The 13,300-nt window shown below is 35.3% G+C and overlaps 1 protein-coding gene across 1 annotated transcript in view; it reads right to left on the bottom strand.

Annotated features, from left to right (window-relative positions):
* Positions 1–6,397: 6,397 nt before the first annotated feature.
* Positions 6,398–13,300, bottom strand: part of STK17B (serine/threonine kinase 17b) — a 35,500-nt gene continuing 28,597 nt past the window's right edge. Inside the window, exons 7-8 of the mRNA XM_002712358.5 lie at positions 12,729–12,908; positions 6,398–9,658 (exon numbers count right to left, since the gene is read on the bottom strand). Coding sequence (XP_002712404.1) covers positions 9,376–9,658; positions 12,729–12,908 — 463 coding nt within the window. The 3' untranslated portion in view covers positions 6,398–9,375. The remainder of the gene's footprint in view (positions 9,659–12,728; positions 12,909–13,300) is intronic.

Genomic DNA, 13,300 nt, shown 5'->3' with positions numbered 1-13,300 from the left:
ACTCTATAAGTTCTACCTTTCAGATCACACTTGTATCCATCTATTTTTCCAGCTTCCTCAGACACCACCATCCTCTTGCCAAAACCACTGAAATGATCCTCCTAAAAATGGCACCTTTGCCTTCAGACTTATCCCCTTTCAACCCATTCCCCACATGGCACCCAAACCATGATCCTTCTAAAACACAAAAACATGATTATGTTGAACTCTACCTGAAAACTCTTTATTAATGCACCCATGACCTTAAGGTATAGGGCCAATCTTATTAACATGGTCCTGTCTGTTTCTCCAACCTCTAGTCTCATCTCTTCCTGAAGACTATTTAGTTCCTTAAATGGAGTCAGCACTTCCTGCCTCAGAGCCAATGCTATCTCTTCTGGCTGGAGGAGCCCTTCCAATGAATGCTATGTTTGCAAGGTGTTCTTCAGACATTATAGATAGAGAATCATGGGAGACTCATCTTTACCAATTTCTAGTCTTCATATAGCAAGTTGTTTATCAATGTAAGAAATCTGTAGAGTGTCTATTTGTATAATACAAATGGTTGACCAAGAAATATTTTAGTGAATTGTTCCTGTTTCTTTCTTCTGTTTAGCAATACTACATTCTGTAGTGCAACAAATATTGCAATTCAGGGTATTCTATTCTAAATTGAATTAATTTTGTGATACACCTTCAGTTTTTAATCAAATCCAAGTAAATTAAACATTTAATCTAAATTTTATGATACAGATTCCAATTTCTTTCTTCTAGTTTTTGAATAATCTTGGATAATTTAACACATATTTGGTATATTAGGAAGTGCAAAGGCATTGGCAATCAGGTGAATTTGAGCTCAAATCCTAGCTGATGGTAATTAGGTAACTTTGAAATGTTACCTAACCTCACCTCTCTGAGACTCAGATTTGCAGGGTTATTGCAGTTTAAATAAAAGTAGCATAACTAAAGAATCAAATATAATTCCTAATTTATAGTAGACTCATGGCAAATTTTATGCTTTCTCCTTTAAGTATATATTCTATATCTCAGGATACAGGCATATCCACAAACAATTTTTTTTTAGGTAGACACACAAATACCCATTTTACAGAAATACATACCATAGCAACCAAAATTAAACTGGCTACTTAGAAATAATAGAATAGGATTTTTGTCATGTTGCTCAAAAGTACTGCAGCAAACTCAAAGTAATTAAATATCTAACAAATTTAGTAATTTTAAAGGCCCTAGCCATTAGTCATTGTACTTATTCTATTCTGAGAAGAAGGGAGATGGGGATATTTGTAGTATCCCATGCTTAATCATCAGTATTAAGTGTATTAGGACTAGAACTAATCAAAGAAGCTGTTGATCACTGCAGTTTTGTAAAAGAGGTACTTGATATTCACACAGGTTAAAGCAGCCAAAAAGGACTTTAAATAAATGATCAATTTCTTTTTCTTTCTTTAAACTTGTTTTTAATAGTCTTAGTCTGTGATTAAATATTCATTTATTTCAGAGGTCTTTTTGTACAACACCTAATTTATAATCCAATCACATTCTTTTAAATTGGGTTAACAAATGATTTCAAAGGAAGAAAAACTACAATATTAAATCCATAAAATTTGACTTTTTATGACTATATGCATAGTTAATTCAATGATACAATTTAGATATAAAATGATATGGGCTGAAACCAGGGAAGACCATGATTATTGATTTAGGGGGTAAGCAAGGGCTGTGATACACATTAGAGGACATGAAAATTTGTTACGTTTATTTCATCACTAACGCCATCTCATAATTTTCCCCATGTACATTTTGCACTCATTTCTTTGTTATTCAGCCTAACTAGACTGATTGTATGCTTACAAGGGTGGCTGTAATTGGTGACCCAGTTGCGTTTCATAGTCTGGCTGGAAATATCAGTATAATTAGCATATATCTTTTCTTTGGCCTTTCAAAGGGGTATTATGATCACTAAATTTAAATTCCAGTGGTGAACCACAGAGGGTGGAATCCTCACAACTAATTATAAAATAATCCCTTTTCTGCTTATTCTGAGAATTGACCACAGCATAAGGGTTGGCATAAGACCGAAACGTGAGAGATAATTCACTTGAGTCTGACAAAACGTGCACCCACCTTGTCCACTGGAGACATTATTGAGCTATTTCTTTTGTAATTTTCAGGGGAAGGACTTATGTATTTCAATCAGCTGGAAGATGGATTCATTTACTAGGAGGAGAAACTTACACTTCTATATTAGAAGATAGGAAATGTTGTGTGTGTTTTTATGTGTATGAAAATAATATGGGGGATTTATGTAACTTATTTATGCTCACAGGAAAGTTCTGATAAACAAAGTTAGAAGATATGGAAAGGCCTATGCTTTCAGGTCTAGAAAATATTACAAAAGGGGTAAGTTGACAGAGAAAGAAGCAGTGAGACCGGTTTTCTGGTTCTGGAAGCCCAAGAATGGCTGAGCTGAGGGTCTCCGGTTGAAGACCATGAGAATTGCATTATATCAAGGAAACAGCTAAGAGTTTGAGAAGCTGGTGTGGTGCTGCAGCAAGTTAAGCTGAGGCTTGCAACACCAGTATCCCATGTGGGCAAGCGGGTTCCAGGCCTGGATGACTCTGCTTCTGATCCAGCCTCCTGCTAATGTGCCTTAGAAGGCAGCAGACAATGGCACAGGTGCTTGTGCCCTTGCAACCCATGTAAGAGAACTGGATGGAGTTCCTGGCTCCAGGCTTTGACCTGGCCCAGCCTTGGCTATCACAGCCATTTAGGGAGTGAACCAGCGGATGGAAGATCTATGTCTCTTTGTCTCTCCCCCTCTGTCTGATGTTCTGTCTTTCAAGTAAACAAATAAATAAATCTCTTAAGAAAGATACTGAGGGTTCATCAGATCCAGAGTGTCTTGTATCAGAACCTATTGGTGGTTCCTAATAAATGTCCAATGCTATAAAGAGGACTACTGAAAATAGTCTTTCTTGGATCAAAATTTAGGAGACTGCTTTTCCAGCCCCTTCCCCAGTACATGAACTGATTGGTTCTCAGAAGATAACTGGATTTTTTTCCTAGAATAAAAGCCATATCTTTGGAAATCATTAGACTAAATTGCTTTGGTATCTGGTACTATGTCTTCCAAGTAAGTATCCATGAATAATATCTAAAAAGATGTTAGTATTGTCAAACTGATTCTGAAACACACTATATACTAAATTTTTCACTTGAAGATTCTGAGGAATCCTGCAATAAAAATGCAAGGTTTTTCAGTGTTGAACAAAGTGTTTACAAAACAGAATACTTTCTTTGTTTGCCACAGCAAACAGAATGTGAGTGTGGGAAACACAGATGATTTCATCAATCAAGATGCTTTCAGTTGCTAATGACAGAAAACACAAAAGAAAGTGGTTGCACAAAAAGTGCTTCCTTGTTTTTATTGCATGCTAACAAGTTGTGAAGAGGAGGATGGCCGCTATTGCTTCAGTGACTTCAGTGGATCCATGACATCAGGGCTAGCATCTCCAGGATTTCCTTGTCTTTTCTGTCAGTTATGAGATGGTAGAAATAGCCTCCACCTAAAATGATGGGGAGACAGGGACTGTCCACAACATTTCTAGTTTTCATCAAGAAATCAAAAGCCTTCAGAAGCCACCCAGCATGCTTCCAGTTCTTCCCTAACACCAAGTGACCTGGAATAGCTTCTATATTGGAGGCAGTTGAGAGAGAAGGGGCTAGGCTCTGACTAGGGATTAGCCAACCTACAGCATATTCAACAGAGGTAGAATTGCCTATAGGGACTTGCAATTTACCAGCAGCAATCAAAAGCTTTCAGTTTTCACCAAGAAACACTGTTAGAATGAGCTAAATGAAATCTGTTGTTTCTATAGTTAAAGAGTATTCTGTTCAGGAAGATGTTGTTCGAAGTCAGAGAATATGTTGTTCAAAGACCTACGTGAGAAATGTTTCTCAGCTCATTGCTCTTTCCTTCTCCCTGCCAGGCTCACTCAAGAGTCAAATTTACCCAGACACAATTCTTTTGTTTCTACCTTCCTCCTAAAGCCACATTTTTAAAAAAGATTTATTTATTTGAGTTACAGAATGAGGGAGAGAGAGTCTTCTATCTGCTGGTTCACTCCCCAAATGTCCACAACACCCAGAGCTGAGAAGACCCGAAGCCAGAAGCCAGGAACTTCATCTGGATCCCCCAAGATGCAGGGGCCCAAGCATTTGGGCCTTCTTCTGCTGTTTTCCCAGGCACATTATCAGGTAGCTGGATCAGAAGTGGGGTGCCGGTGCTGCAGGCCCGGGCTTTAATCCACTACACCATAGCACAGGCCCCTAGAAAGCACATTTCTAGTGCTGGGTCATTTTCTACAAGGTCTGGTGATATTCAGCAAGATTCTCATTGCGCTAAGACTCAAATATTTTTCTCCTGTGAATATGTCTGCAGGTGACTAGGAAATCTATTTTTTTCCAAAATAGACTTAATTATTTTCAAACAAAATCCCCAATAGGAAGTTTTGGGGACTTTTCTATGGTCTGCATATTTTGACTGCTACCATATACCTTCCCTGATGCAAAGCAGCAGAGTATTCAGACATAAAGGGTGAAATAGAGATTATAAATTAGTATTACAAAGACTATTTGGCTACACACTTTACACAATGCACTGTTTTTTAAAAGATTGATTAATTAATTAATTAATTTGAAATCAGAGTTACACAGAGAGAGAAGGAGATGCAGAGAGAGAGAGGTCATCCATCCACTGGCTCACTCCCCAATTGGCAGCAACGGCTGGAGTGGTGTCGATCCGAAGCCAGGAGCCAGGAGCTTCTCCCGGGTATTCCATGTGGGTGCAGGGGACCAAGGACCTAAGCCATCTTCTACAGCCTTCCCAGGCCATAGCAGATAGCTGGATCAGAAGTGGTACCCAAACCGGCGCCCACATGGGATGCTGACACTGCAGGCAGCGGTTTTACCCACAGTGCAGAGTGCCGGGGCCCCAACACAATAGGCAAATTAAGATGTTTACCTTTTAGTGTTTGTCTTTCTTTTTAGATCATAAGCTCTACCCATTTGACAAAAGTCTCAAGGACTCCTGTGTTCCTCACTTTTTGCCAGATTTTCACTCTTCACACTTTTCACACTTCATAATCCTTACATGACTTTATCGTGTACAGTTGACCCTGATGATTCCCAGACACCATATTAATGAATTCATTTACTAGCTAAAATTTATTTTTATAAATCCAAAATCAACACTGATGGTGTTTTCCTAGTCATCTGCAGACATATTCACAGTGGCTAAAGAAAAAAATGCTAGTCACCTGCCACAACGTGTTCTGAAACTGAGTAAGGCAACTTCTTCAGCTCTCATACTGTAAGACAAATATCCTTTTGCATGCTATTTAGTCTTCTTTCTGCATTTTAATACATTTTGTTGATTTCACAACTTAAAATGACCCTGAAGAATAGTATTTAAGTGCTGTATAATGTTTCTACACAAGACTGTGATGTACTTTATGGAGAAAACACGTGTTAGGAAAGTTTATTCAGGCATGACTTAACAATGCATTTCGTGATGTGTTCAATGTTAATGAACTGTGATTACATGTTAAATAAAATGTCTTTATAAAGAAACATATATAAAACAAGGCTACATTTTGATCACTTAACAAAAATGTTATGAACAGAGCCTTGCAGGAATCTATCCCTGTATTTCCCCTAGAAGCAATGTTTCAGCATTCACCAAGTATGGGAACTTTGTAGAACATGACTACAATGAATAATGGGAATCTATTTTACCTCAGTCCACGATCAGTTTAAACTTTCTTAAGAATTCCGTATTGGGGCCCGGCCCTGTGGCACAGCCCTGGCCTGAAGCTCTGGCATGCCATGTGGGCTCTGGTTCAAGTACCAGCTGCTCCACTTCCAATCCACCTCTCTGCTATGGCCTGGAAAGCAGTGGAAGATGGCCCAAGTCCTTGGGTCCCTGTACCCACATGGGAGACCTGGAAGAAGCTACTGGCTCCTGGCTTCGGATTGGCTCAGCTCTGGCCATTGCAGCCAATTGGAAGACCTCTCTCTCTCTCTCTGGCTCTAATTCTCTGTAACTCCCTCTTTCAAATAAGTAAAAATAAATCTTAAAAAAAGAGAATTTCTTATTCATTTTTATGCAACATGTAGGCATTGCCATCACTGGGACACTTTCTAAAAGTATCAATGATTATCATAGAATAGACCTGTTTGTTTTCTAACTTTTGTGGCATTTCCAATAGACAGAGTCTAATAAACATTTTTATATTGGAAAGGGGGTTCAAAGATGATGAGTCAAAGCTAAAATATTCAGGCAACCATTTAAGAACAGCAGATTTTAAAATGCTTCAAGAAAAATGATAACCACAAATGTATAAAAGTGCTTTTTAATGTTTAGCAAGAAGAATAATTATAATAAACAAGTTTTTTCTTTTACTACAGTATTCATAATACCAGCCAATATGCCTTAAGCAACACGATTATGATGGCACAGAAGTTGGAATTTGTGTGAAATTTATAAATTATTGTTCTTCAAAGTCCTATATGAAATAATAAATTGATAATAATCTCTTAAATTGTAAGTCAGATAATTTTAGTACAACTTGCAATTAAAGTACCAACTGGTTACACCACAATGAATAAGGATAAGTTTCCGCATTATATAACACACTGAAAATTCAAAAATAAACATAAGAAATGTAAACAGTTATAAAGGATCAACATTTATAAATGTTGCTTAGAGCAAGGCTATCAAAGGATGGCCCATGAACTATTTGTGACCCATTCAAAATGAAAATGCTTGTACCAGAATGAAAATCAATTACATCACTAATCACACTGGTGCCACTGACTTTTGTGATAAGGAAGCAATGTGTTGATTTATAGTCTGGCACATGTACCTTATCTCCTTACAGAGTGGAGAACAGGTACTTCTTTTAAAGTGCTATTATAATTTCATTGCTCAGCATTAGGTTAATTTTACTGAAGGGAAAACAATAAAATGACAATTTTAATTATCATCTATACATCATTAATTTTAAAATCTCATCTGGCAGGGATCTTTCTCATAGTATAAATTAAACTTTGCCAAATTATCATGATTTAACAGCTCTCTTCAGATGTATTTATGTGTTACTGATATTTGTTTTTTCATAGAAACTGTCTAGATTTTTACCTTAGTGAGATGGATCATCTGCTTTTGGTATATTTTTAAAAATTTGTGTTCAGTCTTGGAAGAATTGAGTCATTTGTTAATAAATTCTCTTGAAAGATTGGCTTATTTTCACATTCAATCAGTGAAAATATTTAACTTCACCTTTTGGAAGATTGGATTTTTATATTCCTTGTGCAGCCACTGGTTGCTTTCTTACAATAAAACTTACTGTTAGAAAACAGGCATGGAAATTTATGCCTTTGTGTAGTCTTTTAATTAAGGAAAAACAAACTATTTTAAGATTCCCCAGAGAAAAAGAAAGCTGGCATAAAATATTTAAGAACTAGTTTATAGTTCAAAATTTAAACATCTCTTGATTTTTATATTTTGTTATGGCATAATTTCTCTAAAAAACTTAAAACATAGTAACACAGTCTTTTGGAAAAGTAAATATTTCCTCATTATCCAATGACTTACTAAGCTTTCTCTAGATAATTTTAATACTGAAGGCAAATAAATGAACAATCAATAATTTAGACTCATCAGTTTTACATACACAAGAGCTCAATTTAGCTTCTGCAATGTCTAATTTATCAGACCAACAAACTGCTTCTCAAAGAAATTTTATGATATATATGTATATAAGACAAGAGCTTTTTTGGCACCTGAGTTGAGCACAATATACTAGAGCAAAAATTTCTAAGAGAAAATTGTCCAAAAACTATGTTTTATCGATCTACATATATATACATATACTTATTCGTATACAAATATGTGCGCACACACACATATATAAGTAGAAATAACTTTTCCTTAAAAACTGCTGATGGTATGAAAGGAATTCAATATTTAGTTAAATAAAGTGACCTGATGATTAAAGACTTCTAAGTTATTACTAAAGAATTTGCAGTCTTATCAAAATTTCGATATTTTAGAGTAATATTTGATTCAAAGTGGGGAATACCAGAGTTTTTCAAATATGTTTGATAAAATGGTAACATGGTCATAAGATTAGTTATCCTGACATAATAATACAATAGTTTTCTTTTTCAATTGTCACCAGGTAGAAACTCACCAAGAAGGAGTACATGTCCTCCCCCATTGGGACTGAATATAATCACTGGCCATGATTCTGCTCACCTTAGACTTAGCTGCACTGGTTCCAGTAAAAGCCCATAGTAAGAGGCTCTCTCTGGATAGCCTTATGCTGAGCCATCTCAGAAGAGCTTGATGTCATCATGTTTTATGATCATATCAATCTTGCTACTGCTGACTTTGACACTGTATCAATTAATAGTCCTACTGGTGCTATGATTTTTTTATGCATTCTTTTAAACTCTGGATGATTATCTTGTATTCCAAGACTTAGAAAACATGGAATTCAATAAGCTTACTAAAAACAGAACTCACTTACTTTTACATAAATACCTTCTCTAGAAATTCTGCAGACCGAAAACCTCTGCACTTGCCTACCATGTATTCTCTGCTTTCCAGACTTTATTGTGTCTGAAGTATGTTGCGTGTAGGCAAAAGATGTCTGTGTTAAAAGATGAAGCCATGCTGCTCTCCTCACTGCTCCAACATACAGAGAGTACCTCTGATCAGGTTTCTAATAGACTCCTTTGCTGTATTTAAATGGCCTCTATCATATAGCAGACCACATGCAAAAGAAATCTTACATGGTTTCAAATATTTGTAATTACAAAACATTTTCAAATGTAATTTCTCTTAAGTATCTATAAAGTAATGTGTATTTTGGTTGAAAGTTGGCACTGTTTTCCTAAACAACTTATGTCAATAAAGGTATAATAAAGGACTCAGTTTAGAGAGAACTGATTAAACTCCAACATCTTCATTTTGTTCAGTTTATCAACCATAATATAACCCAAACTTTTTTACTGACATGTAAAACATTTTCATAAGTTCATCTAAAAATGAATTGTTCATTAATATGTAAGCTGACATAGGCAATTTCACTTTTTGTCATATATTTAAATATGTCATTTTCCATAGAAGATGGAAGGAGATTATGCCAGCAACCAGCAATTTAACATTAAAATGCTCCCCTACATTCTCCTATACAAAAAATGCATTTATAATATAAACATGTCAGATAGAAGGCTACAAACCACAATCTCACACTGGAGTGGATTAAAAATTTCAAATTCAGTCCCAGTGAGTCAAAGGTAAAAGTGCTAACACAGCAAATCTGAAACAAGTTCATGGGGACTGGGTAATGAATCATCAAAGCGAAATCTTTTAGAAACCATGCTGCTATCCTCTGGGATATTTTCTTTGTCTTCTCGATCACCACAGGTTCCATTACAAGAGGATTTAGATGTCTTGTCTTCAGAAGACCTTACTGTAAGATCCTGAGTGTGAGAGGAAGTTGAAGTTTCTTCAGGGTGAAACAGGCTTCCAAAGTCCCACTGCTGTAGCCAAGAGTGAGAAAGGCAAATTTCTGCTGTTGGTCTTTTCCTTTGAAAGAATGCATAATGGGAAAAAGAACTAAAAATCAAGTTGCAAATGTCTTCAATTTGATAGATTTTTAGACATAAAAAATGCTATGAAAATAACACAGTATAAAATCCAAACAGTTCAGAAGAGATTAATAATGATAATAGCTACTAACATTCATTGTAAATGGTACAGTTAAGTGAAACCTTAATGTTGCAGTGTGTTCTTTTGAACACTGTACCATGTACGCTCTCATGAAGGTAAAAAGTAAAATTATCTTCTGTTCGCTTACTCCCCAATCCCACCTCTGGCTATTTTCTCTACAGACATAACTATGTGTGTATCCATACCACCCACACACAGAGGTTCATGTTTTTCTGCAATCTGCTTTCTTTATCCACTCAGGCTTCTCTCCACATTGGTACAGAGTGAACAGATTAACAGCTATATTATTTAATACTCTTTCACAGGGATTTATCATGATTTATTTCACCATATCCCCACTAATGCTCCCAGCATTTTGGTATTATACTGTTGCAATTAACCTTGAGAAGATGGTTCTTTTTTGATAACTTCTCTCATTATTTATAGAAGATAAATTACTAGTAAAGTTATTCAGCCTTTATATTTTGAAAGATGACAATTGACTTCTAGCTTTCACTCCTACCAATATCTTCTCTAAGTTTTTTAAATCCTTCCTTCTTATAGTACTATCACGATTTTGCTTTTTGAACTAAAATTTTCATTCTACCACCAACTTTTATTTATATAAGGAGAGAAGAAAAATAGCTTTATTTTTTCCAAAAAACCCTTTCTTGGAAAAAAACATTTTCTTACATAGAAAGGATTTTTCATGGACTAACCACTAATTTCTCTAATGATAAATCCCAATCCTAGTCTGTCATTGACTAGAAGATATGGAAAGTAGACTTAATTTTGAAATTTCCTTTTCTTAAGAAATACTTGCCTAACTTTCTAGGTTAAATGATACATTTTTTTTTTCCTACAAAGTAAAACTATTAAGTTCAAATGACTGATATTCTGTGCATTCCTTATCAACTCCAAATCTGAAACCTATTCATGTATGGATCCATTTTATATGTTAAAAGCGTTTCCTACTTGTGATTGCTGAAAGAAGAAAAACTGGAATACCCAGAGTTTCTTTAATTTTGACATATGCCAAAAATTCAACTTATCATAGAATTTACTAGTCAAAAAGCTTGAGAACATATGTTAGTCTGACAAAAGTAATAAAATTACAAAATCTGTTGGGTTTACAAACTTTTTGGAGGAAAATATTTCTAAGTAATTTATACTCTATTGTTATTTTGTATTCACAAAAGAGGCAACTATGAAATATTACAAAGTCCAATCATTAATAATGTTTATTCAATACTTTCGAGTTTTTAAGTTTTGTTTTCTGTTAATGAAAGTAATATCAAATATCACAATTTTTCAAAGAACATCTACCTATACTCCTAATTCCAACCTTCATGTAACTTCCTTTACTATTTAGGACATGTTTCTTTATTCTTTTGTTTCTAGGCACAGCTGTTTTCTGATTATAAAAAACCAAATGTTCTCTATAGACATTTTAGAATCTAGGAAAAAGATATGTAAGGAAATGATAATTGGTGCTGATGTTGTAGCGCAGCAGGTTATGCTGCCTGTGATGCTGGCATCCCATATGAGCTCTTGTTTGAGTTCCGGCTGCTCCTGTTTCCATTTAGTTCCCTGCTAACCTGTCTGGGAAAGCAGCAGATTATGGCCCAAGTTTTTGGTCCCTGGCTATCCCCACAGAAAACCAGGATGGAGGTTCTGGATCCTGGCTTTGGCCTGGAACAGCCCTAGACGCTATGGCTATTTTGGGGAGTGAGCCAGCGGGTGGAAAATCTTTCTTTCTGAATCTCTCTCTCTCTTTCAAATATTTGTAAGATTTAAGAGGTAGGAAGTTGGGGGGGGGGGGGCAGATATATATAGAGAGAGATATATATAGAGATATATATAGAGAGAGATCTTCCATCTGTTGGTTCACTCCCCAGATGGTTCCAACAGCCAGGGCTGGGTCAGACCAAGACCAGGAGCCAGGAGCTTCATCCAGGTCTCCCATGTAGGTGACAGTGACCCAAGTACTTAGGCTATCTTTCACTGTTTTCCCAGGCCACCAGCAGGGAGCTGTCTCAAAACTGAAGCAGCAAGGACACTAAACTGGAGCCCATATGGGAGGCCAGCATTGGAGACAGCAGCTTAGTTAACCTGTTGTGCCATGATGCTGGCCCCAGTAAAATGAATAAATCTTAAAAAAAGAAAATTAAACGGCTTACAAGTAGAAACAAGGCAGTATGATTACTATTTCTATTAAACAGTTATTCGTATCTAAAACTTAGGGAGTGAGTTTGTTTGAACTTGAATTAACCCAATAAAATAATTAAGAAAATTATAAGGGTTTCTTTTAAAAACAGGTAATAGACTGAATTCTCCATAAGGCTAAGTAATTGTCAGAGACAAAAGATCAAACCACTAAAAAAATAAAAATCCCAATTAAAGGTGCCATATTATAGCTTCTACACCATTTTAAAGTAAACAGGCCTGATCTCAACTACAGAAAAGGTCAGCTTTTCCCTTTCTTTCCTGGAAGTTGCCAAGGAGTAAGGAAGAGTCCTGAGCCAAGGTTTCAAGTCACTTCTTCAGGAGGCTGTCAAAGTGCATCTTATCCTTCAAGATTTCCCAATGGTAATTTATACTTATTACATAGATATAATTACTTAATATAAGCATTCACAACAGTCTTATAACCAGCTATGTGTATTGTAAATTTTCTACTAATTTTAGGCAACTTCAGGGATTAAAGGCCGGTTAAAAATTAAATAACCCAAATCTTCTCTTCACTCCAGAATTCCCTGTTGTATATTTTATACTTCAAGTTATGTGTTTGTTATTTAATAATTTTTTATGCCACCTCTCTACCCAGTTTATCTGAAACCGGAGCATATTTCTAATAATTTGATGACCATTTTAGAATATATCTTTCCTAACAGACACATGCTATTTATTTTGTGATAGTATTACAGAAATTAATGTTATTACTTACTCTGGATTTTTTACTAAAAGGCTCTGGATAAAGTCTGTGGCCTGCTGTGAAACTGATGAAAAAGTTTCTTCTGAATAATCTACATTAACTTGAGAAATATTGAGGTACGTTTCTTGATTGTCTTCTCCCACAAATGGTGATGTGTGAGTTAATAACATATATGCTATTATACCAATATTCCTAAAAAACAAGAGAATTTAAAATGTATGTTAACTTTAAAGCACTTATATAAAGTATAATGAATATTCTACATACTCCTTTCCTCAAAAATCAGTATTTAAACCAATTTTGTACAGATTTAAACCATTCTTCAAAGATCCTGTAATTTATTATTAAAAATACTGTGTTACCTCAAAGTATGCTTCACAGAAAAGGAATACAAGGAAATGCACATATATGTTTAGTGAGAGACCTTCAAAAAGTTCACGAAAATGTATATAAGGAAAAAATTATGCCATGGATTTAAAAAATTTTTACACCAAAAGGAACACATCTTTGAATTCTATTTTTTCCACAAACTTTCTGAAGTATCCTATTACACAAATATACTGTTAAATATTTATAATTATACT

The sequence above is a fragment of the Oryctolagus cuniculus genome, chromosome 3, assembly GCF_964237555.1.
Source record: "Oryctolagus cuniculus chromosome 3, mOryCun1.1, whole genome shotgun sequence".
In the NCBI taxonomy this organism is placed as follows: domain Eukaryota; kingdom Metazoa; phylum Chordata; class Mammalia; order Lagomorpha; family Leporidae; genus Oryctolagus; species Oryctolagus cuniculus.
Note: the sequence above shows the minus strand (reverse complement) of the source record. Positions and strands in the feature narration are given on the sequence as shown.